Source organism: Erythrolamprus reginae, chromosome 1, assembly GCF_031021105.1.
Source record: "Erythrolamprus reginae isolate rEryReg1 chromosome 1, rEryReg1.hap1, whole genome shotgun sequence".
NCBI lineage: Eukaryota > Metazoa > Chordata > Lepidosauria > Squamata > Dipsadidae > Erythrolamprus > Erythrolamprus reginae.
In genome coordinates, this window is record NC_091950.1 from 322251665 (window position 1) to 322268658 (window position 16994).

Sequence of the window (16994 nt, forward strand, 5' to 3'; positions counted from 1 at the left end):
TTACTTCACAGAGGAACAGGAGGATAACGAGGTAATCCCTATGCCTAAATTATTTAAAGATGCCTTACTTAAACAGTGGGATTTTCCAGCCTCTGGCCTTAATCCCTCTACCAAGGACAGAAAGTTGTATAAACTCTCCTCTTCCTATGAAGAGCTTCTATCTTTTCCCAAACCAGATGAACCTGTCAAAATTCTTCACTCGGCAGCGGCTGTGCCAGGCGAGGCGGAGGAAGTCCTCCGTCCAGAGGACAAGCGCATCGAGCTAATGCTCAAAAGAGGTTTCTCCGCTGATTCCTGGGCCATTAAAAGTTCTGCAGCAGCCTCCTTCTTCTCCAGAGCCATGCTGCTGTGGCTTCGCCAACTTCAACAGCACATTCCTCCAGATGACTTGAGAGGTCAACAAGACTTCAACAAGGTCTTTGCAGCTGCCCAGTACGTGGCTGATGCCACCTTACAATCTACTAGATTTTCTGCTAAGTCTATTGCAGCCTCTACAACGGCAAGAAGACTCCTATGGATTCGCCCTTGGCAAGCGGGAGTTCGCCAAAAGTGGCAGTTATCCCAGGGCCCCTTAAAGCGCGACCTTCTCTTCGGTGATCTTCTGGATCCTCTCCTCACGGAGACCACAGACAAGAAGAAGGTTTTGGGCCCAACCACAAAAAAGGTTACTAAAACGCAGTCCTTTCGTCGCCCAGGGCGCCAGCAAGATCAAGCGGCTTCCTATCAGAGATCTCCAGGTCAGTATTCCCCCCGCTTTCGTTCCCAAGGTAGGAACTCCAGGGGTAGGGGTTTTCGTTTCCAAAGGGGAGCTGCCTCTAACAGGGCTTCAAAAAAACCTAGATGGTAACCTTTCCTCCATTCCCATAGGGGGTCGCCTAGTTCATTTCGCTGCAAATTGGCGTCTCACCTCCAAGGACCCTTGGGTCATTGACACTGTTCAATCAGGCCTTCTTTTAGAATTTATTTCTCCTCCCCCTAAACGTTTTATTTCCTGCCCTTCGCCCAGGTCATCCTCAGATTGTAACCGTATGGAGGAGGCCATTTCTCATCTATTGTCCATTAGAGCCATTCAGCCGGTCCCTTCCGGTCAGAAGGGCCTAGGTTTTTACTCCATCCTATTTATGGTTCCAAAGTCCTCCGGAGGTTGGAGAGCCATTTTGGATTTAAAGAAACTAAACCTATTCATCAAATATAGGAAGTTTAAAATGCACTCCTTGTCTTCTATTTTGGCCGCCATTCACTCGGGAGATTTCATGGTCTCCTTAGACCTCACTGAGGCCTACCTTCACATTCCTATAGCCAAATGCCACAGAAAATTTTTACGTTTTTCCTTTCAAGGCAGGCATTTCCAGTATAGGGCGATGCCATTTGGCCTTTCCTCGGCCCCTCGGGTCTTCACAAAGCTCTTGGGGTCCCTGGCGGCCTATATCCGGGCGTCTCCCATCCACATTTTATGTTATCTTGATGATATTTTAATTCATGGGAACTCCCTAGAGAGAGTGAAATCAGACCTTTCTGTCACCATGTCAGTCCTTCAGGACCATGGGTTTTCCATCAACTTTGAAAAAAGTCACCTCCAACCTTCCACTTCCATTCCTCACCTGGGAGCCATTATTGATTCAAAATCTTCCCAGGTTTTTCTCTCTCCCGAGAGAAAACTCAGTATAGTGGAGTTAATTTCTAACATTTTATCTAATCCTTCAGTATCCATAGTTACTCTATCTTCTCTTTTGGGGAAGATGGTGTCATGCATAGGCATCATTCCCTGGGCTCGCCTTCATGCTAGGGAACTCCAGTGGCTTCTGTTGCCTTTTCAGAGATCGGGGCACAGCAACTCAAATCGACGCATTGTCATCCCACTGAGTGTTCGCAGATCCTTCAAGTGGTGGAAGTCTCCGGCCATGGACAGAGGATCCCCGTTCAGGTGCCCGGATCAATTTGTCATCACCACAGATGCCAGTCTATCGGGATGGGGCGCCCACGCCCAGGGGATGATAGCCCAGGGCACGTGGTCCCCGGAGGAAGCTTCCAGGCCAATAAATTGGCTAGAGTTAAGAGCCGTCTCCCTGGCTCTGAAGCATTTCTCTCCTCGCATCCCCAACCGGCACGTTCTCATTCTCACCGACAACATTGCCACAAAAAGCCATATCTGCAGGCAAGGGGGCACGAGATCCAAGGCTCTCATGAGGGAGGCCCTCAAGCTGGGCCTTTGGGCGGAAAAACATCTCCAGTCGCTCCTAGCCGATCACATCTCGGGGAGTCTCAACATCCAGGCGGATTGGCTATCCCGAGCAACGATAGACCCAGGAGAGTGGAACCTCCATCAAGACCTGTTCCATCAAATCACCCTCAGATTCGGCCTACCAGTCCTGGATCTCTTCGCGACCAATGCGAACGCCCAACTCCCTCGCTTCTATTCCAGATTTCCATCCCCGGGAGCGGAAGCGATCAATGCCCTCCGGAGTCCATGGCCTCCAGGCCTACTCTATGCATTTCCTCCAATTCCAATCCTCCCGGACGTGATTCACAAGGTCCTCACCGAGAGGGCCCGAGTAATCTTAATCGCCCCTCATTGGCCCCGCCGGCCCTGGTTCGCAGATCTCCAACAGCTGTCCGTCCAGGACCCTTGGCGACTCCCCGTTTCGGGGGATATGCTGCGGCAGGGGGCCTCTTTCCATCCAGACCCGGAGTGGTTCCACCTCACCGCCTGGCTGTTATCAGGAGAGATTTAGAGCTGCGTGGGCATGACCCTGATTCAGTGGAGGTCATTCTAAAGGCCAGAAGGGGCTCGACCAATCGAATCTACGACCACACGTGGTCCAAGTTTCACCAGTGGTGTCTTCAGGAAGGTCTCTCCCCTCTGTGCATCCCCATACACAGAATTATTCCCTTCCTTATGCAAGGTTTCCATAAAGGACTCTCCACCAGCACCCTCCGGCGTCATCTGGCAGCCATTTCATCTGTCCTAGGGGGCCCCCGCAGACAGCCTCTCCGATCCTTCCCTGAAGTTCAGGAATTCCTCAAGGGCATAGCCAACCTCAGACCTTCCAAGGTCCACAGGTATCCATCCTGGGATTTGCCACGGGTTCTCCACTCCCTCACGCAGGCACCATACGAACCCCTAAAATCGGCGTCCCTCAGGTACCTATCCTTTAAGGTAGCTTTCCTGGTGGCTATTACCTCTGCCCGACGCATTTCGGAGCTGGCTGCCCTCTCAATCAGGCAGGACCTTTGCCAATTTCATCAGGACAAGGTAGTCTTGCGACTGGACCCCACCTTCTTACCCAAGGTCAGTTCCATGTTCCACAGATCTCAGGATATTGTCCTACCTTCCTTCTGCCTCCAACGAGACCATCCCTTGGCAATTAGATGGCACACCCTGGATCTCACCAGAGCGCTGAGAATATATATCCAACGCACAGGACCCTTTCGGAGGTCAGAAGCACTTTTTGTAGCCTATCATCCCAGAGTCATGGGGGCCAAAGTGTCTTCAACAGTAATAGGCCGTTGGATCAGAGGGACTATATCTAAGGCCTATGAGTCGGCCTCCCTCTCAGTTCCAAGGAACATCACTGCGCATTCCACCAGGAGCGCAGCCACCTCGGCCGCTTGGGCGACTCAAGCCCCGTTGGAGGAGGTCTGCAAAGCAGCCACTTGGGCCTCGCCAAATTCCTTCATCAGGCACTACAAAATTGATTCTTACGCTTCAGCGGACGCTGCCTTCGGCAGAAGGGTACTCCAATCCGTTATCTCACACGATAGCAAGCTAATCCCACCCTAGGGACCATCTATTGGGTATGTCCCATGTGACTGCTGGACCCGCTCCTTCAGTACGGAGAATAGGCGTTGATTGCTTACCTGAACGCCTCTTCTCGTACGGTGAGCGGGTACAGCAGTCACTTCCCGCCCTTGTATGTGTCTTCTTTACCTTTCTATCTCCTTCTTCCTCTAACAATGAGAGTTGAACACTACAGAGCTTCACAACTGAGCCTAGTCTATGGATTCGCGAATTCTGGGGAAGGGGCGGATCCGGCAAGCTTTTTTAATACTAGGCTCAGTTCCACCGGATTGGACATGAGCAACCCATGTGACTGCTGTACCCGCTCACCGTACGAGAAGAGGCGTTCAGGTAAGCAATCAACGCCTATTCTAGTCCAACCCCCTGCTTAGGCAGGAAACCCTATACTATTTCAGACAGATGGTTATCTAACATCTGCTTAAAAACTTCCAGTGTTGGGGCATTCACAACTTCTGGAGGTATGCTGTTCCACTGATTAGGTGTTCTTACCAGTCATGGGCTCCAGCCAGTACGCCCGGAACCATCATTCCGCTGTAAAAAGCATGCACAGAACAAAGAAATCGGCAATTTTTGCTGCGAAAAAGATGTCCGCGCATGAGATTTTGGCTGCTGCATATGCACAGCAGCTGGAATCTTGCTGCAGCATCTAGAGCGGCAGCTGCCAAAAGCAGCCTACCCATTCTGGCTGTTGCCCATCTCCGGCTATGCGATGTTCTCTCACACTGCAGGAGAGAGATGCCTGTGGCGCAGGAGAGCACCATGCCTGCAACACCCCTGCAGGCAAGGTAAAGACCTGGTGGGCCACTTGCAGCATGGCATGGTGGGCGGGAGTGGGGGGAGAAGCCAGATTGAGAGGCCCGTGTCGTGGGCAGGGGTGGGCGAATGGCGGCAAGCGGTCAGTGGGGGGAAGCTGCCGTGTAGTGTAAATGGTGGTGAATGGTCGGTGGGGGGGAAGCCGCCATGTAACACACCCGGCAGCGAGTGGGCAGTGGGGGGGGCCAAACGGCAGTGGGCACCGGCAAATGAGTACTTACCTTTGCCCATTTCTGGGTTCTTTTTGCTTCTGCGCATGCGCAGAAGCCACCCTCCCTAGAAATCTCACTCGCTCACATGAGATTTGGCTTCTGTGCATGCACAGAAGTTGAGTCCTGTGCGAGCGTGAGTGGTGGCGGGGGCTGGGGCACTCCCAGCCCGTTCTGGTAGGGCCAGGATTGGTGGCCCACACCTGGTTATTACTGTCAGGAAATTTCTCCTTAGTTCTAAGTTGCTTCTCTCCTTGTTTAGTTCCCACCCACTGCTTCTTGTTCTACCCTCAGGTGCTTTGAAGAATATATTGACTCCCTCTTCTTTGTGGCAACCCCTGAGATACTGGAAGACTGCTATGATGTTCCCCCTGGTACTTCTTTTCATTAAACTAGCCATGCCTAGTTCCTGCAACTGTTCTTCATATGTTTTAGCCTCCAGTCCCCTAATCATCTTTGTCGCTCTTCTTTGCACTTTTTCAAGAGTCTCAATATCCTTTGTGCATCGTGGCAACCAAAACTGAATGCAGTATTTCAAGTGTGGCCTTACCAAGGCCTTATAAAGTGATATTAACACTTCACATGATCTTGCTTCTTCTCTCACTTTCCCCCACAACAATCACATTTTTGGGAAAGGTTTAGATGTTGAAAGTCTGGATAATTGTCCAAAAATTACCAAAATCTTTCTGTGGCTAAGGGTGGACTGCAACCTGAGTCTTCCCAGGACCAACCCAGCCCTCTAACCACTATGCCATACTGGTTCGTGCAAGATTTCAGGTAAGTATATTACATCAAATACTAATTAAAACTTGTTTTGGTTTGGAGGTGCTTCAAAGTCAGTCTTAACTCCTGGCGATTGCTTAGACAAGTTCCTGCAATTTTCTTGCAATATTTTTAGTTTTCCCAATGCCTTTGGCCTAGGATTGAGAGAGAGTGACTGGTCTAAGACCACCCCACTGACATTGCTCCTAAGGTGGGACTAGAACTCACAGTCTCTCATTTTAATCATTATACGAAGCTGGTTCTTTAGAATTTGTTTCTGGCTGCAGCTTTGTCACCTAATGATTGCAGGGGTGAAAATGCATCTCTGCAGCATTAAACATAATGATCCATTCTTCACTTCGGCTGGATTTCTATTCTTGCTTCATTTCATAAGAACATATTTAGGAATTAATTTTTTTTAAAAAATGAATGCATACACCCATACCGGTGAAGGGCTCCTACGGGTACAGTCAAGTATGCAGAACTGGTAGAAAACTTTGGTCAGGTACGCAGAACCGGTAGAAAAATTTTGAATTTTTTTCTTTTTTTCCCTTCTGGGCTCTGGGTATGTTTTTTCCCCATCGCAGGATATGAGGTTGAATGTGTATAATTTTAGAAGAGCTCTGTGTTTGCCTGTGTGTAATAGATTCCTAGAGAGGCCTCACGGAGGCTTTTCCCCACCTTTTTTGGCCCTGTTTCCTCCCAGGAGATTCCTAGAGAGGCCCCATGGAGACTTCTCTCCGCCTTTTCCGGATACAGTTTTGGAGGCTTGGGTTTACAAGTGGAAAATGGTTCTTGAGAAGGGGCAAAAAAAATCTCGAACACCCGGTTCTCATCTAGAAAAGTTCGTAAGTAGAGACATTTGAAGGTAGAGGTACCACTGTACACTGTTCCTATTTGGAGCTTGGAAAAGGAATAAAATGAAAGGCTTGAGATAAGAAAAAGATATGGAAGGACAATTAAAACTAAATTCATTTACTATACTTCTCCATACCTTCCCCTTCTTGCCAATGATCTTGCTTCTACTTTATCCCTTTTGTTTTATTCTGTAAACTACTCATCCTCGCTTTCTGAGAGGGATGATGATTTAAGGTTTTCTTGTCGCTTGTTTGTTTTCCAATGAGATGATTCAGAAAGTGAACAGACTTCCTTACCGGCAAAAAAAGACCATGTATCTGAGACAGTGGATCAGCAACTTGACTTTAAAAATAATTAGAGTTGAGCTGTAGCTCTGATTCAGAAACACAGGACAAAAGATATTAATTAGCATGCAACTACTAGTTGGACATAATTATTTTGCATTAGCATTTCCCCACATAATGGCATGAGGGCCAAAAGTACAAAAATAAAGTATTGGAGTGATATGGATTAGAATAGAGAATACTCTTAAAAGCTGTGATATTTGAACGTTTTGCAGGTCAAACCTGCTCCTGGCAAAGAAAAGATCATCTTGTAAGTCAAGGTGTTCCCTAACCTTGTGTCTTTCAAATACTGTATGTTAAAGTTATCCAGAGAGAACACCAAACTGGGGATGCTAATCTAAGCATTTAAATATCTATATTATAGACCAGTGTTTCCCAACCTTGGCAACTTGAAGATATTTGGACTTCAACTCCCAGAATTCCCCAGCCAGCATTCGTCATGGTTATCCCAAAAGTGCTTTTTCAAGAGCTTCTTGGATGAGAAGCGAAATGTCTTCAAAGAAAAAACAGAAAGTCCAGTTGCCTCCTGAAAAAGCGCCTTTGGTTGTAATAATTTTTGTTTTTCCCCTTTATTGCTATTGTTATAATTAGATTTAAGGCATGAGATAGTTGATATTTTTTTGTTTGAAGAGAAGTAAATTTGGATCTTTCCTCTTAAAGGCCAGTTATTTTAAAACAAGGGTTAAAAAATATGAATGAAAATGTTGGTGTGAAAAAAATAAAAAAATTTTCAGGAAAAAAAAGAATGAGATAAGTAAGAATACAAGAAATGGATTGAAGCACTATGGCATACATTTATTAGATAAAAGCAAATAGCCAATATACATTTTGATAGATAATAGCGTTTTGAATTTGAATGAGAACAGAAAACAATCTTTGAAATCCAAGGGACAAAATCAGAAAAGGAGATATAGCGTAAGATAAATAATGTACACTGAAACAATATAGATATAAATTAAGAAATTCAATGAAGAATTTGGTGATTGATATTATATTGTATTGTATTGAAATTTGAAGGCATGTGATTTTGTAAGTGTGTAAGGATGTAGAAAAAAAATAAAAAAACAACAAAAGAAAAAGCACCTTTGCAACAATGAACAAACCTTTTAAGAAACTATTTGGTAAACAGAATGATTCTAAGCATTTTGGAAGTGGTCTTTAATAGCTGTGCTTTCAGTTGTTATTTAAGGTGCTTTAGCATATGGGCGGAATTGAGTGCCTCAGCCATCATTTTTGTAAAAGTTCTGTGCAATATGTGTGAGTTTCCAAGTTGGATGGATGAACAAGGTTTCAAGCGGGGTAGTGAGCCTAAGCGTGGAATGTAGAGCTTTGTAGCCATCTTACCATAAAGAAAAGAAAAATGATTTCTTCGGCCAAGAAATCTTGAGTGTCTTGCAACTCTATTCATTTTGTTTATTGCAATTGATTTGGTTGTCCTTGTTCTTGTCTTTCTCACATAGATGGTGACAGCATTTCAATGACTGACAAATATTGAAAAGCTAGCCAGTGTTAGTCCTGGGAGGATTTGGATGGAAAGCCACCAGAATCATTTGAGATCCAGGCAGCACAGTAGCAACAGCAGCAGCAATAACAACAACTTCCTTGCAGTTTCAGTATTCCCTTTAAAAAAAGTTAACTTCACTGACTGCATGTCATGGATGGAAGGAAGCAAAATGGTAAAGTCTATGCATAAAATGGTATTAGAAAAATGATGAATAAAAACACTTCATTCTTTAACAGAATTTTCTTTGGGCAACTGAGATTTTAAAAAAAATAGCAAAAACCTATTCTGCCTTGACAAGATGTTCATTGCTTCTTGCTCAGCCACTATTTCAGGTACTTGAAGCAAAGAACATTTCCTTTTTTTCCTGAACAACAAATTATTGCTGCTCACTCTTCTACCTTTTGAGAGTGGCAAAAACCCTATGCCTGCCCCTTTTTCCTTTCTTAAGAAGAAATTCTGTACAGAAATTCAGTTAGCGCTAACAACGCGCAATTCAAAGCTTTATTGTGAAGCACTAAATAGTAATAATTTTCCTGCCATGGGAGAAAACGTCTACATTTCACTTCCAAAACAAAGCCAAAAAATCCCCCCACCTCTATCAATTGCCAGCTGGTGTCAAGAGAAGTTAATTTTGGGAAGAAGTATCTACAAAATAAAGCTACGGTATAATTGTAGGTAGTTTGGATTGAATAGCTGAGAAAAGTGGACGAGCCTTGTTTTTTAAAAAAGATATTTCGATTGAACTTTCAGTGAGGATCAAATGTGATTAAATCCTTTTATCTCTTGTCGGTTACTTGGTGTATACAATGCAACATGAGGTATCTACTTTATGGTATGAACTGAATATACAGGTTATAGAAATATACTGCTCAAAAAAATAAAGGGAACACTCAGATAACACATCCTAGATCTGAATGAATGAAATATTCTCATTGAATACTTGGAGTTATATACTGTTGTTTAAGTGTTCCCTTTATTTTTTTGAGCAGTGTAATTCATGTTGCATTATGCAGTTTGCTGAATAGTAAACTAAACATTGTGGTTGCTATGATGATCCCCAGGTATGTGTGCGCAGTCAAGGTGGAGTCTGTGATGATCATAATCATAATCCACCATCCATGGCATCTGTGGTCGTGGTGGTGCAGTGGTTAAAATGCAGTACTGCAGGCTACTTCTGCTGACTGCCAGAGAACAGCACTTTGGCAGTTCAAAATCTCACCAGGTTCAAGGCTGACTCAACCTTCCACCCTTCTACGATGGGTAAAATGAGGACCTAGATTGTTGGGGGATAGGTTCAAATTGGGATGCATTAAAAATTAAGGAATGCAATTGACTTGGACAAAAAGTGCAGTAGGCTTTTAGAGTGAAATAGTTAAAAAAAATATTACTGACCAATATTGTTATAGTGGGGATTTTAATTGCTTTAAGTTCTTCTTTGCTTCTTTCTCATAGCCTTTATTTTTATGCCCTTTATCAACCACTCATCAAAGAGTGTTTTTTCTCTGGTTGGACTGTCCTATCAGGGCAACTTTGTCTACCCAATTATGAGATGGAGCATACTGCTTCTGTTTTTGCCTTTCAGCCCCAATCAAGAAGCCTTTGCAGGCAATTGTTTTTGCGAAAAACTATTTTTGTGTTAAATTTATGTTTTACTGACAAATAAAGGGTGACTAGTATAGAGCTACTGTATTTCAAGCTATGGCTAGCTGATGAGAGCTAACGGGCTTGAAATAGAGCCATACTAGTCTCCCTTTATTTCTTTGTCAGTAAAACATAAATTTAACACTCATCAAAGATTAACTTCAATTTCTTGCATATGAAGACTTGCTTCTATCTGGCTGAATAGAGGGATGATTCTGGCTTACCGTATAGTATTCCCCCCCCCTTCTGTTCAACCAGGTCCAGTTCTTGTAGACTACCTTGACAAGTCTCTGTAATTATCTTGGCAAGGTTTTTCAGAAGTAGTTTGCCATTGCCTCCATCATAGGGCTGAGAGAGAGTAACACACAACTGGTGTTGTGTCAAAGGTGGGGCACAGCCTCTCAATCAGTGTTTCTGTATTGCAATAAACAATAGTTTAAAGAGGGTCTGCAATCTCTTTGGGACTATGCATAGCTTTTGCATTTACTTAAAATTTAAGGCAACTAAATTTGAGTTAATGTGCTCATTTCTGATATATTACATATTTTTCACATTCCAAACTCCAATTATGTATCTCTGGCTAAAATTAACTAGGATTTGTTTCATATAAGATGACCAGCTCCTTTCAACCCATTTCTTTTATTTTATGCTGGAGGAAGAACAAGGAGAATGTTTAGGATTTGACCAAGCCTGTGCTAAGCTAATGTTACAGGTTTAAAATAAATATCTGCCCAATTTTCCTATTTTTATTGTACTTATTTGTACCTATTTTTCAAAACTAATGGTTGCATTTATAAACTATTTGTCATTGTTAGTTGTGAAGTTGTGTCCAACCCATCACAACCTCATGGACAACATTCCTCTAGACCTTTCTGTTCTCTACTGTCCTCTGGAGTCTATTTATGTTCACCTTCAGTGACTCCATCCAGCCAACTCATTCTCTGTCATTCCCTTCTTCTTTGCCCTCAATCTTTCCCAGCATTAGGCTCTTCTACAGTGAGTCCTTCCTTCGTATTAGGTGGCCAAAGTATTTGAGTTTCCCCTTCAGGATCTGGCCTTCTAAAGAACAATCAGGATTGATGTCCTCTAGGATTGACCGGTTTGATCGCTTTGCAGTCCAAGTGACACGCAGGAGTCTTCTCCAGCACCATCATTCAAAGGTCTCAATTCTTTGGCCCTCAGCCTTTCTTATGATGCAACTTTCATAGCCACACATTGCAACTGAGAAAACCACAGCCTTGACTCTACGCACTTTTGTTGGCAGGGTGATGTCTCTGCTTTTTAGCATGCTGTCTAGATTTCCCATAGCTTTCCTCCCCAGGAGCAAAGCATCTTTTAATTTCTTATAAACTATAAACTAAGGAGATTGGCATGGTAACTCTTTCAGACAAGTCCTATCTCACTAATTTGATGCAAGAACATTCCTTTGCAAGGTCAGAGTGCAGGAAAGCAAGATTTCTAATTAATCACTAATAGACAAGTTCATTTCCAATTTATAAATAGGTGATGGTGATGGCAGTCTAAAGTCTTTGAATCTTAAATTGGAATACATTACATGCCCTCAGTGCTATTTTTTAAAAGATAAGACAAGGTATCTTTATGTTTCAGTTACAACTTTCCTCTATTGCTGTTTACTGCCTTTAGGTTATGAGGCAACAGACAGAGATTATATTGTGTTGCCAAGCAATTTCTGTTGTGGGCTTCTGTGGTTGTTTGAGGCAGCCTCCTGATCTTTTTTCAGCCATAATCTTTGCACACAGATTTGTGTGTTTGGAGCTACAAACATCAGGAATTGCAACTTTTCCTTAGTGGAATATCCCTTCTTGAAAATAAGAGTAAGGAACATTCATTGCAGAAAAGACAAACAACTCATGAATGTACCATTAGATGAATATAGATTCGCTGCTGAGTTCCATATATTCTTGGCTATAAAACTGTAATTTAGAGCAATGTAAAAAAGATCTTTTAATGTTCATTTCTAAAGGTAATGTATATTTAACAAAACTCGCAGAATTAATTTATATTTCTACTGAGCATATTTGTTGTAGTACAGTAATGCAAAGGAAAAGCAGGTCTTAACACCAGCAGACTTCTGTAATACAGCATTGTTCATTTCTATAGCATGCTGGCTTTTGGGAAGGGAATTGTGCAGTCCATCTGCTGAATTTTAACTGTACCCATTCTTTTTCTTAAATTATGTAGCACTATTTTATTTCATGACAGTTTTACTCCTTGGTAAGCCTGTACGGGTAAAATAAAAGTAGTTCATTTATTTTATTTTATTTTATTCACATGTAGAGTCCACTCAATAATTTATGATTTTGAGCAGCTTAAAAATAAAATAAGAAATCCAGCCTATAGTGAGATAAAAAAAAGAAAAGAACCATGGGCAACAGCACATAATGTCAAGCCTGAATTTGATTGGGATGTGGGATTGTTTGCATCCTTGGGCCTTCTGACACGAATTCAGTTTGACACAGTTTGGAGCTGATGGGGGGGAATGAAGCCTTCAGTCAAAACATTATTCCTAACTGATGAGTCAACCACATCCCAACATCTGGCTGACAGGAGGAGGAGGAGGACATTGATTCCTCTATCAACAATACTGAAAAAGTTAGGGCATAGCTATCAATCATCCAAAATATCTGTCAGGCTATCCGTCTCTTTTACATGGATCATCTGAAGCTTTTTGGAAAAATACTATCTGAAATGGAGTCACTGCTCAACACCATATATATAGCGAAAATATTACAATGGAATTTGGACTGGATAAATATGCCACCTTTACCATCAACGGGGAAAATGGTGAGAACTGAAAGAATCAGCATGCCCTATAGAAGCCACGTTAAGGGTCTAAATGAAGCACACTGATGCTTGATGCTGTCAAGATCAAGAAGGTTAGAAATGAACATATAATGAATGAAGATCTAAATACTGGTATATCACCGAAACGGATCTACAAGGAAAACCAAAACAATAATAGAAAAGACACAGTAAGGCAAAGCATTACACGGCCAGTACATTAAAAAAATAGCAGACAAAGTAGATAACAACAAAACACGGCAATTGCTAAGAGCAGGAGAGTTGAAGAAAGAGACAGGTTAATTCTGGTTGCACAATACAAAGCTTTAAAAACAAGAACATAAGAAGAGCCATGTTGAATCAGGCCAAAGCCCATTGAGTCCAGCATTCTGCGTCACACAGTTGCCCACAATTGTCCATGGGGATCTTGAGCAGAAAGTGAAGGCAAAACCCTCCCTTTCTGCTGACCCCCAACAAATGGTACTCAAGGGAATCCTGCCTGCCTCAACCAACATAGTGGTGGCACTTGGACATCTGTTTCAATAACCACCGATACACTTGGCATCCATGAATCTGTCTAATCCTGCCTTGAAGCTATCAAGGCTGACAGCTGTCACAACCTCTTCTGGAAGTGAATGCCATAAACCAACGACCCTCTGGGTGAAGAAATATTTCCCTTGATTTGTCCTCACTTTCTTACCTATGTGCTTTAGGGAGTGCTCCCTTGTCCTAGTATTGTGTGATAGAGAAAATAATTTTTCTCTATCCACCTTTTCTATCCCATGCATGATTTTATACACTTCGATCAAGTCACCCCTTAAACGCCGTCTTTGAAGGCTGAAGAGTCCAAGGCATTGCAACCTGGTTTCATAAGGTAGATACTCCATTCCCTTGACCATTCATGTTGCCCTTTTTTGCATGTTAATTACATGCAAAACCAGAATTGAGGAGGCAGCAACAGAAAATAAATATCATCTTCGCAAAGAAGCAGAATGAACAGTGGACCACCTCCTTAGCTGCTGCAAAAAAGATCACATAGACTGACTACAAACAACGGTATGACAACAATGGTGCATGGGAATAGCTAGAAGAAATTTGCCTGAAAGTAAGAATTGGTGGGAAAACAAAATGGACAAAGTATTAGAGAGTGAAGAAACTAAAGTGCTCTGGAAGTTTAGAATTCAAACAGTCAAACACCTGCCACACAATACCCCATACTTATAATAAGGTGCTATGGATGCAACCCCAAAACATTTGAAACACCACTTGAACAACATTTATAAAATCATCATCGGTCTTAGAACAATTTATATCCTAAAATGATATCTTTAATACCATATATGGTATTCTAATACCATAGAATACCACCTATTCTATCTAAAGTCTTTAGGAAGGATTTGATAAAACCACAAAAGCCAATTTAAACATTTGTTTCATTATGTGACCAACCATAATAACACCGATCTGTTGAATATTCTCATTGATCCTTACTTTGATCTTTTGGGGGAATTCCACACCTGAGAGGGGGCCCTGGTGGCGATGGCACTCACTAGCCCTGCTGCAAAGGACAAGAGGCTGAGCTGAGTGGTTGAGGCATGGTGGGCCTGTCATCTTTGTACCACGTTTAGTTGAAATTCCTTGAGGCGTTCCAGAGTTATGCTGGAATACACAGCCATACATACCCTCACACACCACTAGGGATGCTAGAGTGTCTTACCTCCACAATATTTTGTCTAGGATTGGGATAAATAAATACCCAGGCAATACTGGGTTATCAGCTAGTACTCATATATGCCTTTCTGTGCACTATGTCTCTTTTCTATATTATTCTCAAGTTATCCTTCTTGCCACAAATATGTACCTTATTAAATTAGAATATTTTTGAAATAGTTTTGAATTATGACTAGTAAAGAGAATTGTGATTTTATTTTACATATTTGATTTCTAAAACTTTCTGAATAGTGCTTTGTATTTGTTTTCAGTACTTTTGAGGGTTTTGTTTTTACCATGTCCACTATGTGTAATAAAATATTCTTTTTGTGTCATGACATTTCCAACATTTATTATTATATCTTTTGTCTACCCTGGCAATTTACTGACTTAGTTGTATACTGCCTATAAAACATTTTATCAGTTTTCTTTTAGGCTTTTACTTGGAGCAAATTTTATAGATTTTTTTTCATAACTTTTCTCATTGTTGTGTTATGACTGTTTTGCATGCATTTTATTAATTTTTTTATGTACTCTGTTTTGTGAGTAAAAATTTGTATATGTGTCCTGATTTTGATTTGGTATGAAAATTTCTAATTCTGTCATTCTTTTCTTAGAAACTGTCCCTTATTTCTGAGATTTATTTTTATTCTTCTATATTCTGTTCTTTTAGGATATGTTCTGAACTTTTCCAAATAGTTCTTGGTATATCTCCAATATGAAATTTTTTAAAAGAGAGAGTAGTGATGAGATTGGATTTAACATTCATGATGAAGAAGAATATTTTAATGTTCAAGAAGCACAGAATTCATTTCAGAAAATAATTAGACCATTTACAGTGTATGGTGTAATCGTTAATTGTTTGTAGAAATAAGTTTCTTTGAGCGCAATGGTTTGGAAATATTTTTCAGAAACATATTTGCAGATTATTCATGTAATGAATCAATATAAGTTCATTAGCAATTCTGTCTGCTAGCTACAATAAAAATCATATAATAAATGCTTTTTAAAAAAAAGTTACAATTGCTATGAAAAGGAACTACCAGGGGATTGTTTAATCAGATATTATACTAGATGGTAAAATTAGATATTTCTAATAGTAGCTGGGATAAAGTAGAAATTCTCTTTTACTAAAAGAAACCTGCCTAAGTGACATGTTACTTGAAAAATATAATACAAACTTATATTGTCTGATGTTACAATGAAGTAATCTATGTTATGCTCATCCAATGCAAGCTTTTTTTAGTCATTTCAAATATTTTAAAATAAATATGGGAAAATTTTGCAAAAAATTGCATCTACTTGTAGATCTTTTATGATTTGTCATAAATAAGAATGAATTTCTTATCCGACCGTTTGTTACATATTGTTCCTTCTCCATTTTCAAATTACTCTCCTTTAGTTTTCCAGCTTCTCTCATTGCACTCCCACACCACCAATTTCTCACCAATTTCTGTCATCTATCACCCATCATCTTGCCTTGCTTTTGCCTTGCTCATTCCGCCATCTCTCTTTTTCACTGTACCATGTCCTTTTTCTCTCTCTTCTAGTTCACTCTTTCATCAAACTGGATCTCTGGTTTTTAAATTGCTTCTTCTATTTCTCTCCCAACCACTTTCTTTACCATATACTAATCTCCTCCTCCTGAAGCTCTTATCATAAAGTTCCTTGTCTCCCTTCGCTCAGTCTTTAGGTATTTTAACTTGCTGACTCACAGCTCTTCCCACTAAGTCATAGCTGCATTGAGGCTTCCTTCACAATTGAGCTTCCTTCTCTCACCAGAAATCATGGATTTCACCTTTTCTTTAGGTGCTTTTCTTCTATACAGGTTGGAATATTTTTGCTTATTTCAAATGACACAGTCTGGTAAATGTACCTTTGCTTCTTTATCTGCTGTGGCTTGTCATGGCCTCGAGTCTGCCATCTTGCAATAGCAGACACTTTCATGCCAGGTTTAAGCGGTTTCCTTTCATTGCAGTGGGTGATCGCCTTTCATCTCCCCCCAGGCTTCCCCTTTATTTCATGTGGCTTCTAGGCTCTCCATGCCCCGAAGGGATCCCGATCGTGAAAAGATCAGAGTTAGAGGACAGAAACCATCCTCCTTCCTCCACATCACCTCAACTTCGCCACCGGAAGTCCTGTTTCCATATACTTTAGTTGGGAAAAGAAGCTGATGGCATTATTAACAATTTTTCAACCTACTTGATTTATATAAGAACATACAAATAAAGGTCTTTAAGGTATATGAATGGATCTTTGGGCATGACATCTCCAATTAAAAGTCCCTGTTAAAAGTGGTGTCCCCCAAGGTAGCATACTGGGACCTACGCTCTTCATTCTCTACATCAACGGCCTTTGCGATCTCATCACAAGCAACTGTGTTCTTTTTGCAGATGATGTAAAACTCTTCAACACCACTGATAACACAACTACTCTACAAAAAGACCTAGACTCAGTTTCTGACTGGTCCAACACATGGCAACTCCAAATCTCAACCAGCAAATGCTCTGTCCTACACATCGGCAAAAAGAATCAGAACTTCAAATACAAAT

At 41.6% G+C, this 16994-nt stretch overlaps 1 protein-coding gene across 4 annotated transcripts in view; it reads left to right on the top strand.

The window, feature by feature from the left end:
• Window positions 1-16994, top strand: part of ESR1 (estrogen receptor 1) — a 258921-nt gene that overhangs the window by 55410 nt on the left and 186517 nt on the right. Inside the window, exon 2 of one of the 4 annotated variants that reach the window (XM_070733727.1) lies at window positions 8246-8461. The exons of the other annotated variants lie outside the window; for them this stretch is intronic. Within the exon in view, the coding sequence (XP_070589828.1) occupies window positions 8315-8461 (147 nt within the window). The 5' untranslated portion in view covers window positions 8246-8314. The remainder of the gene's footprint in view (window positions 1-8245; window positions 8462-16994) is intronic. 4 annotated transcript variants of the gene reach the window in all.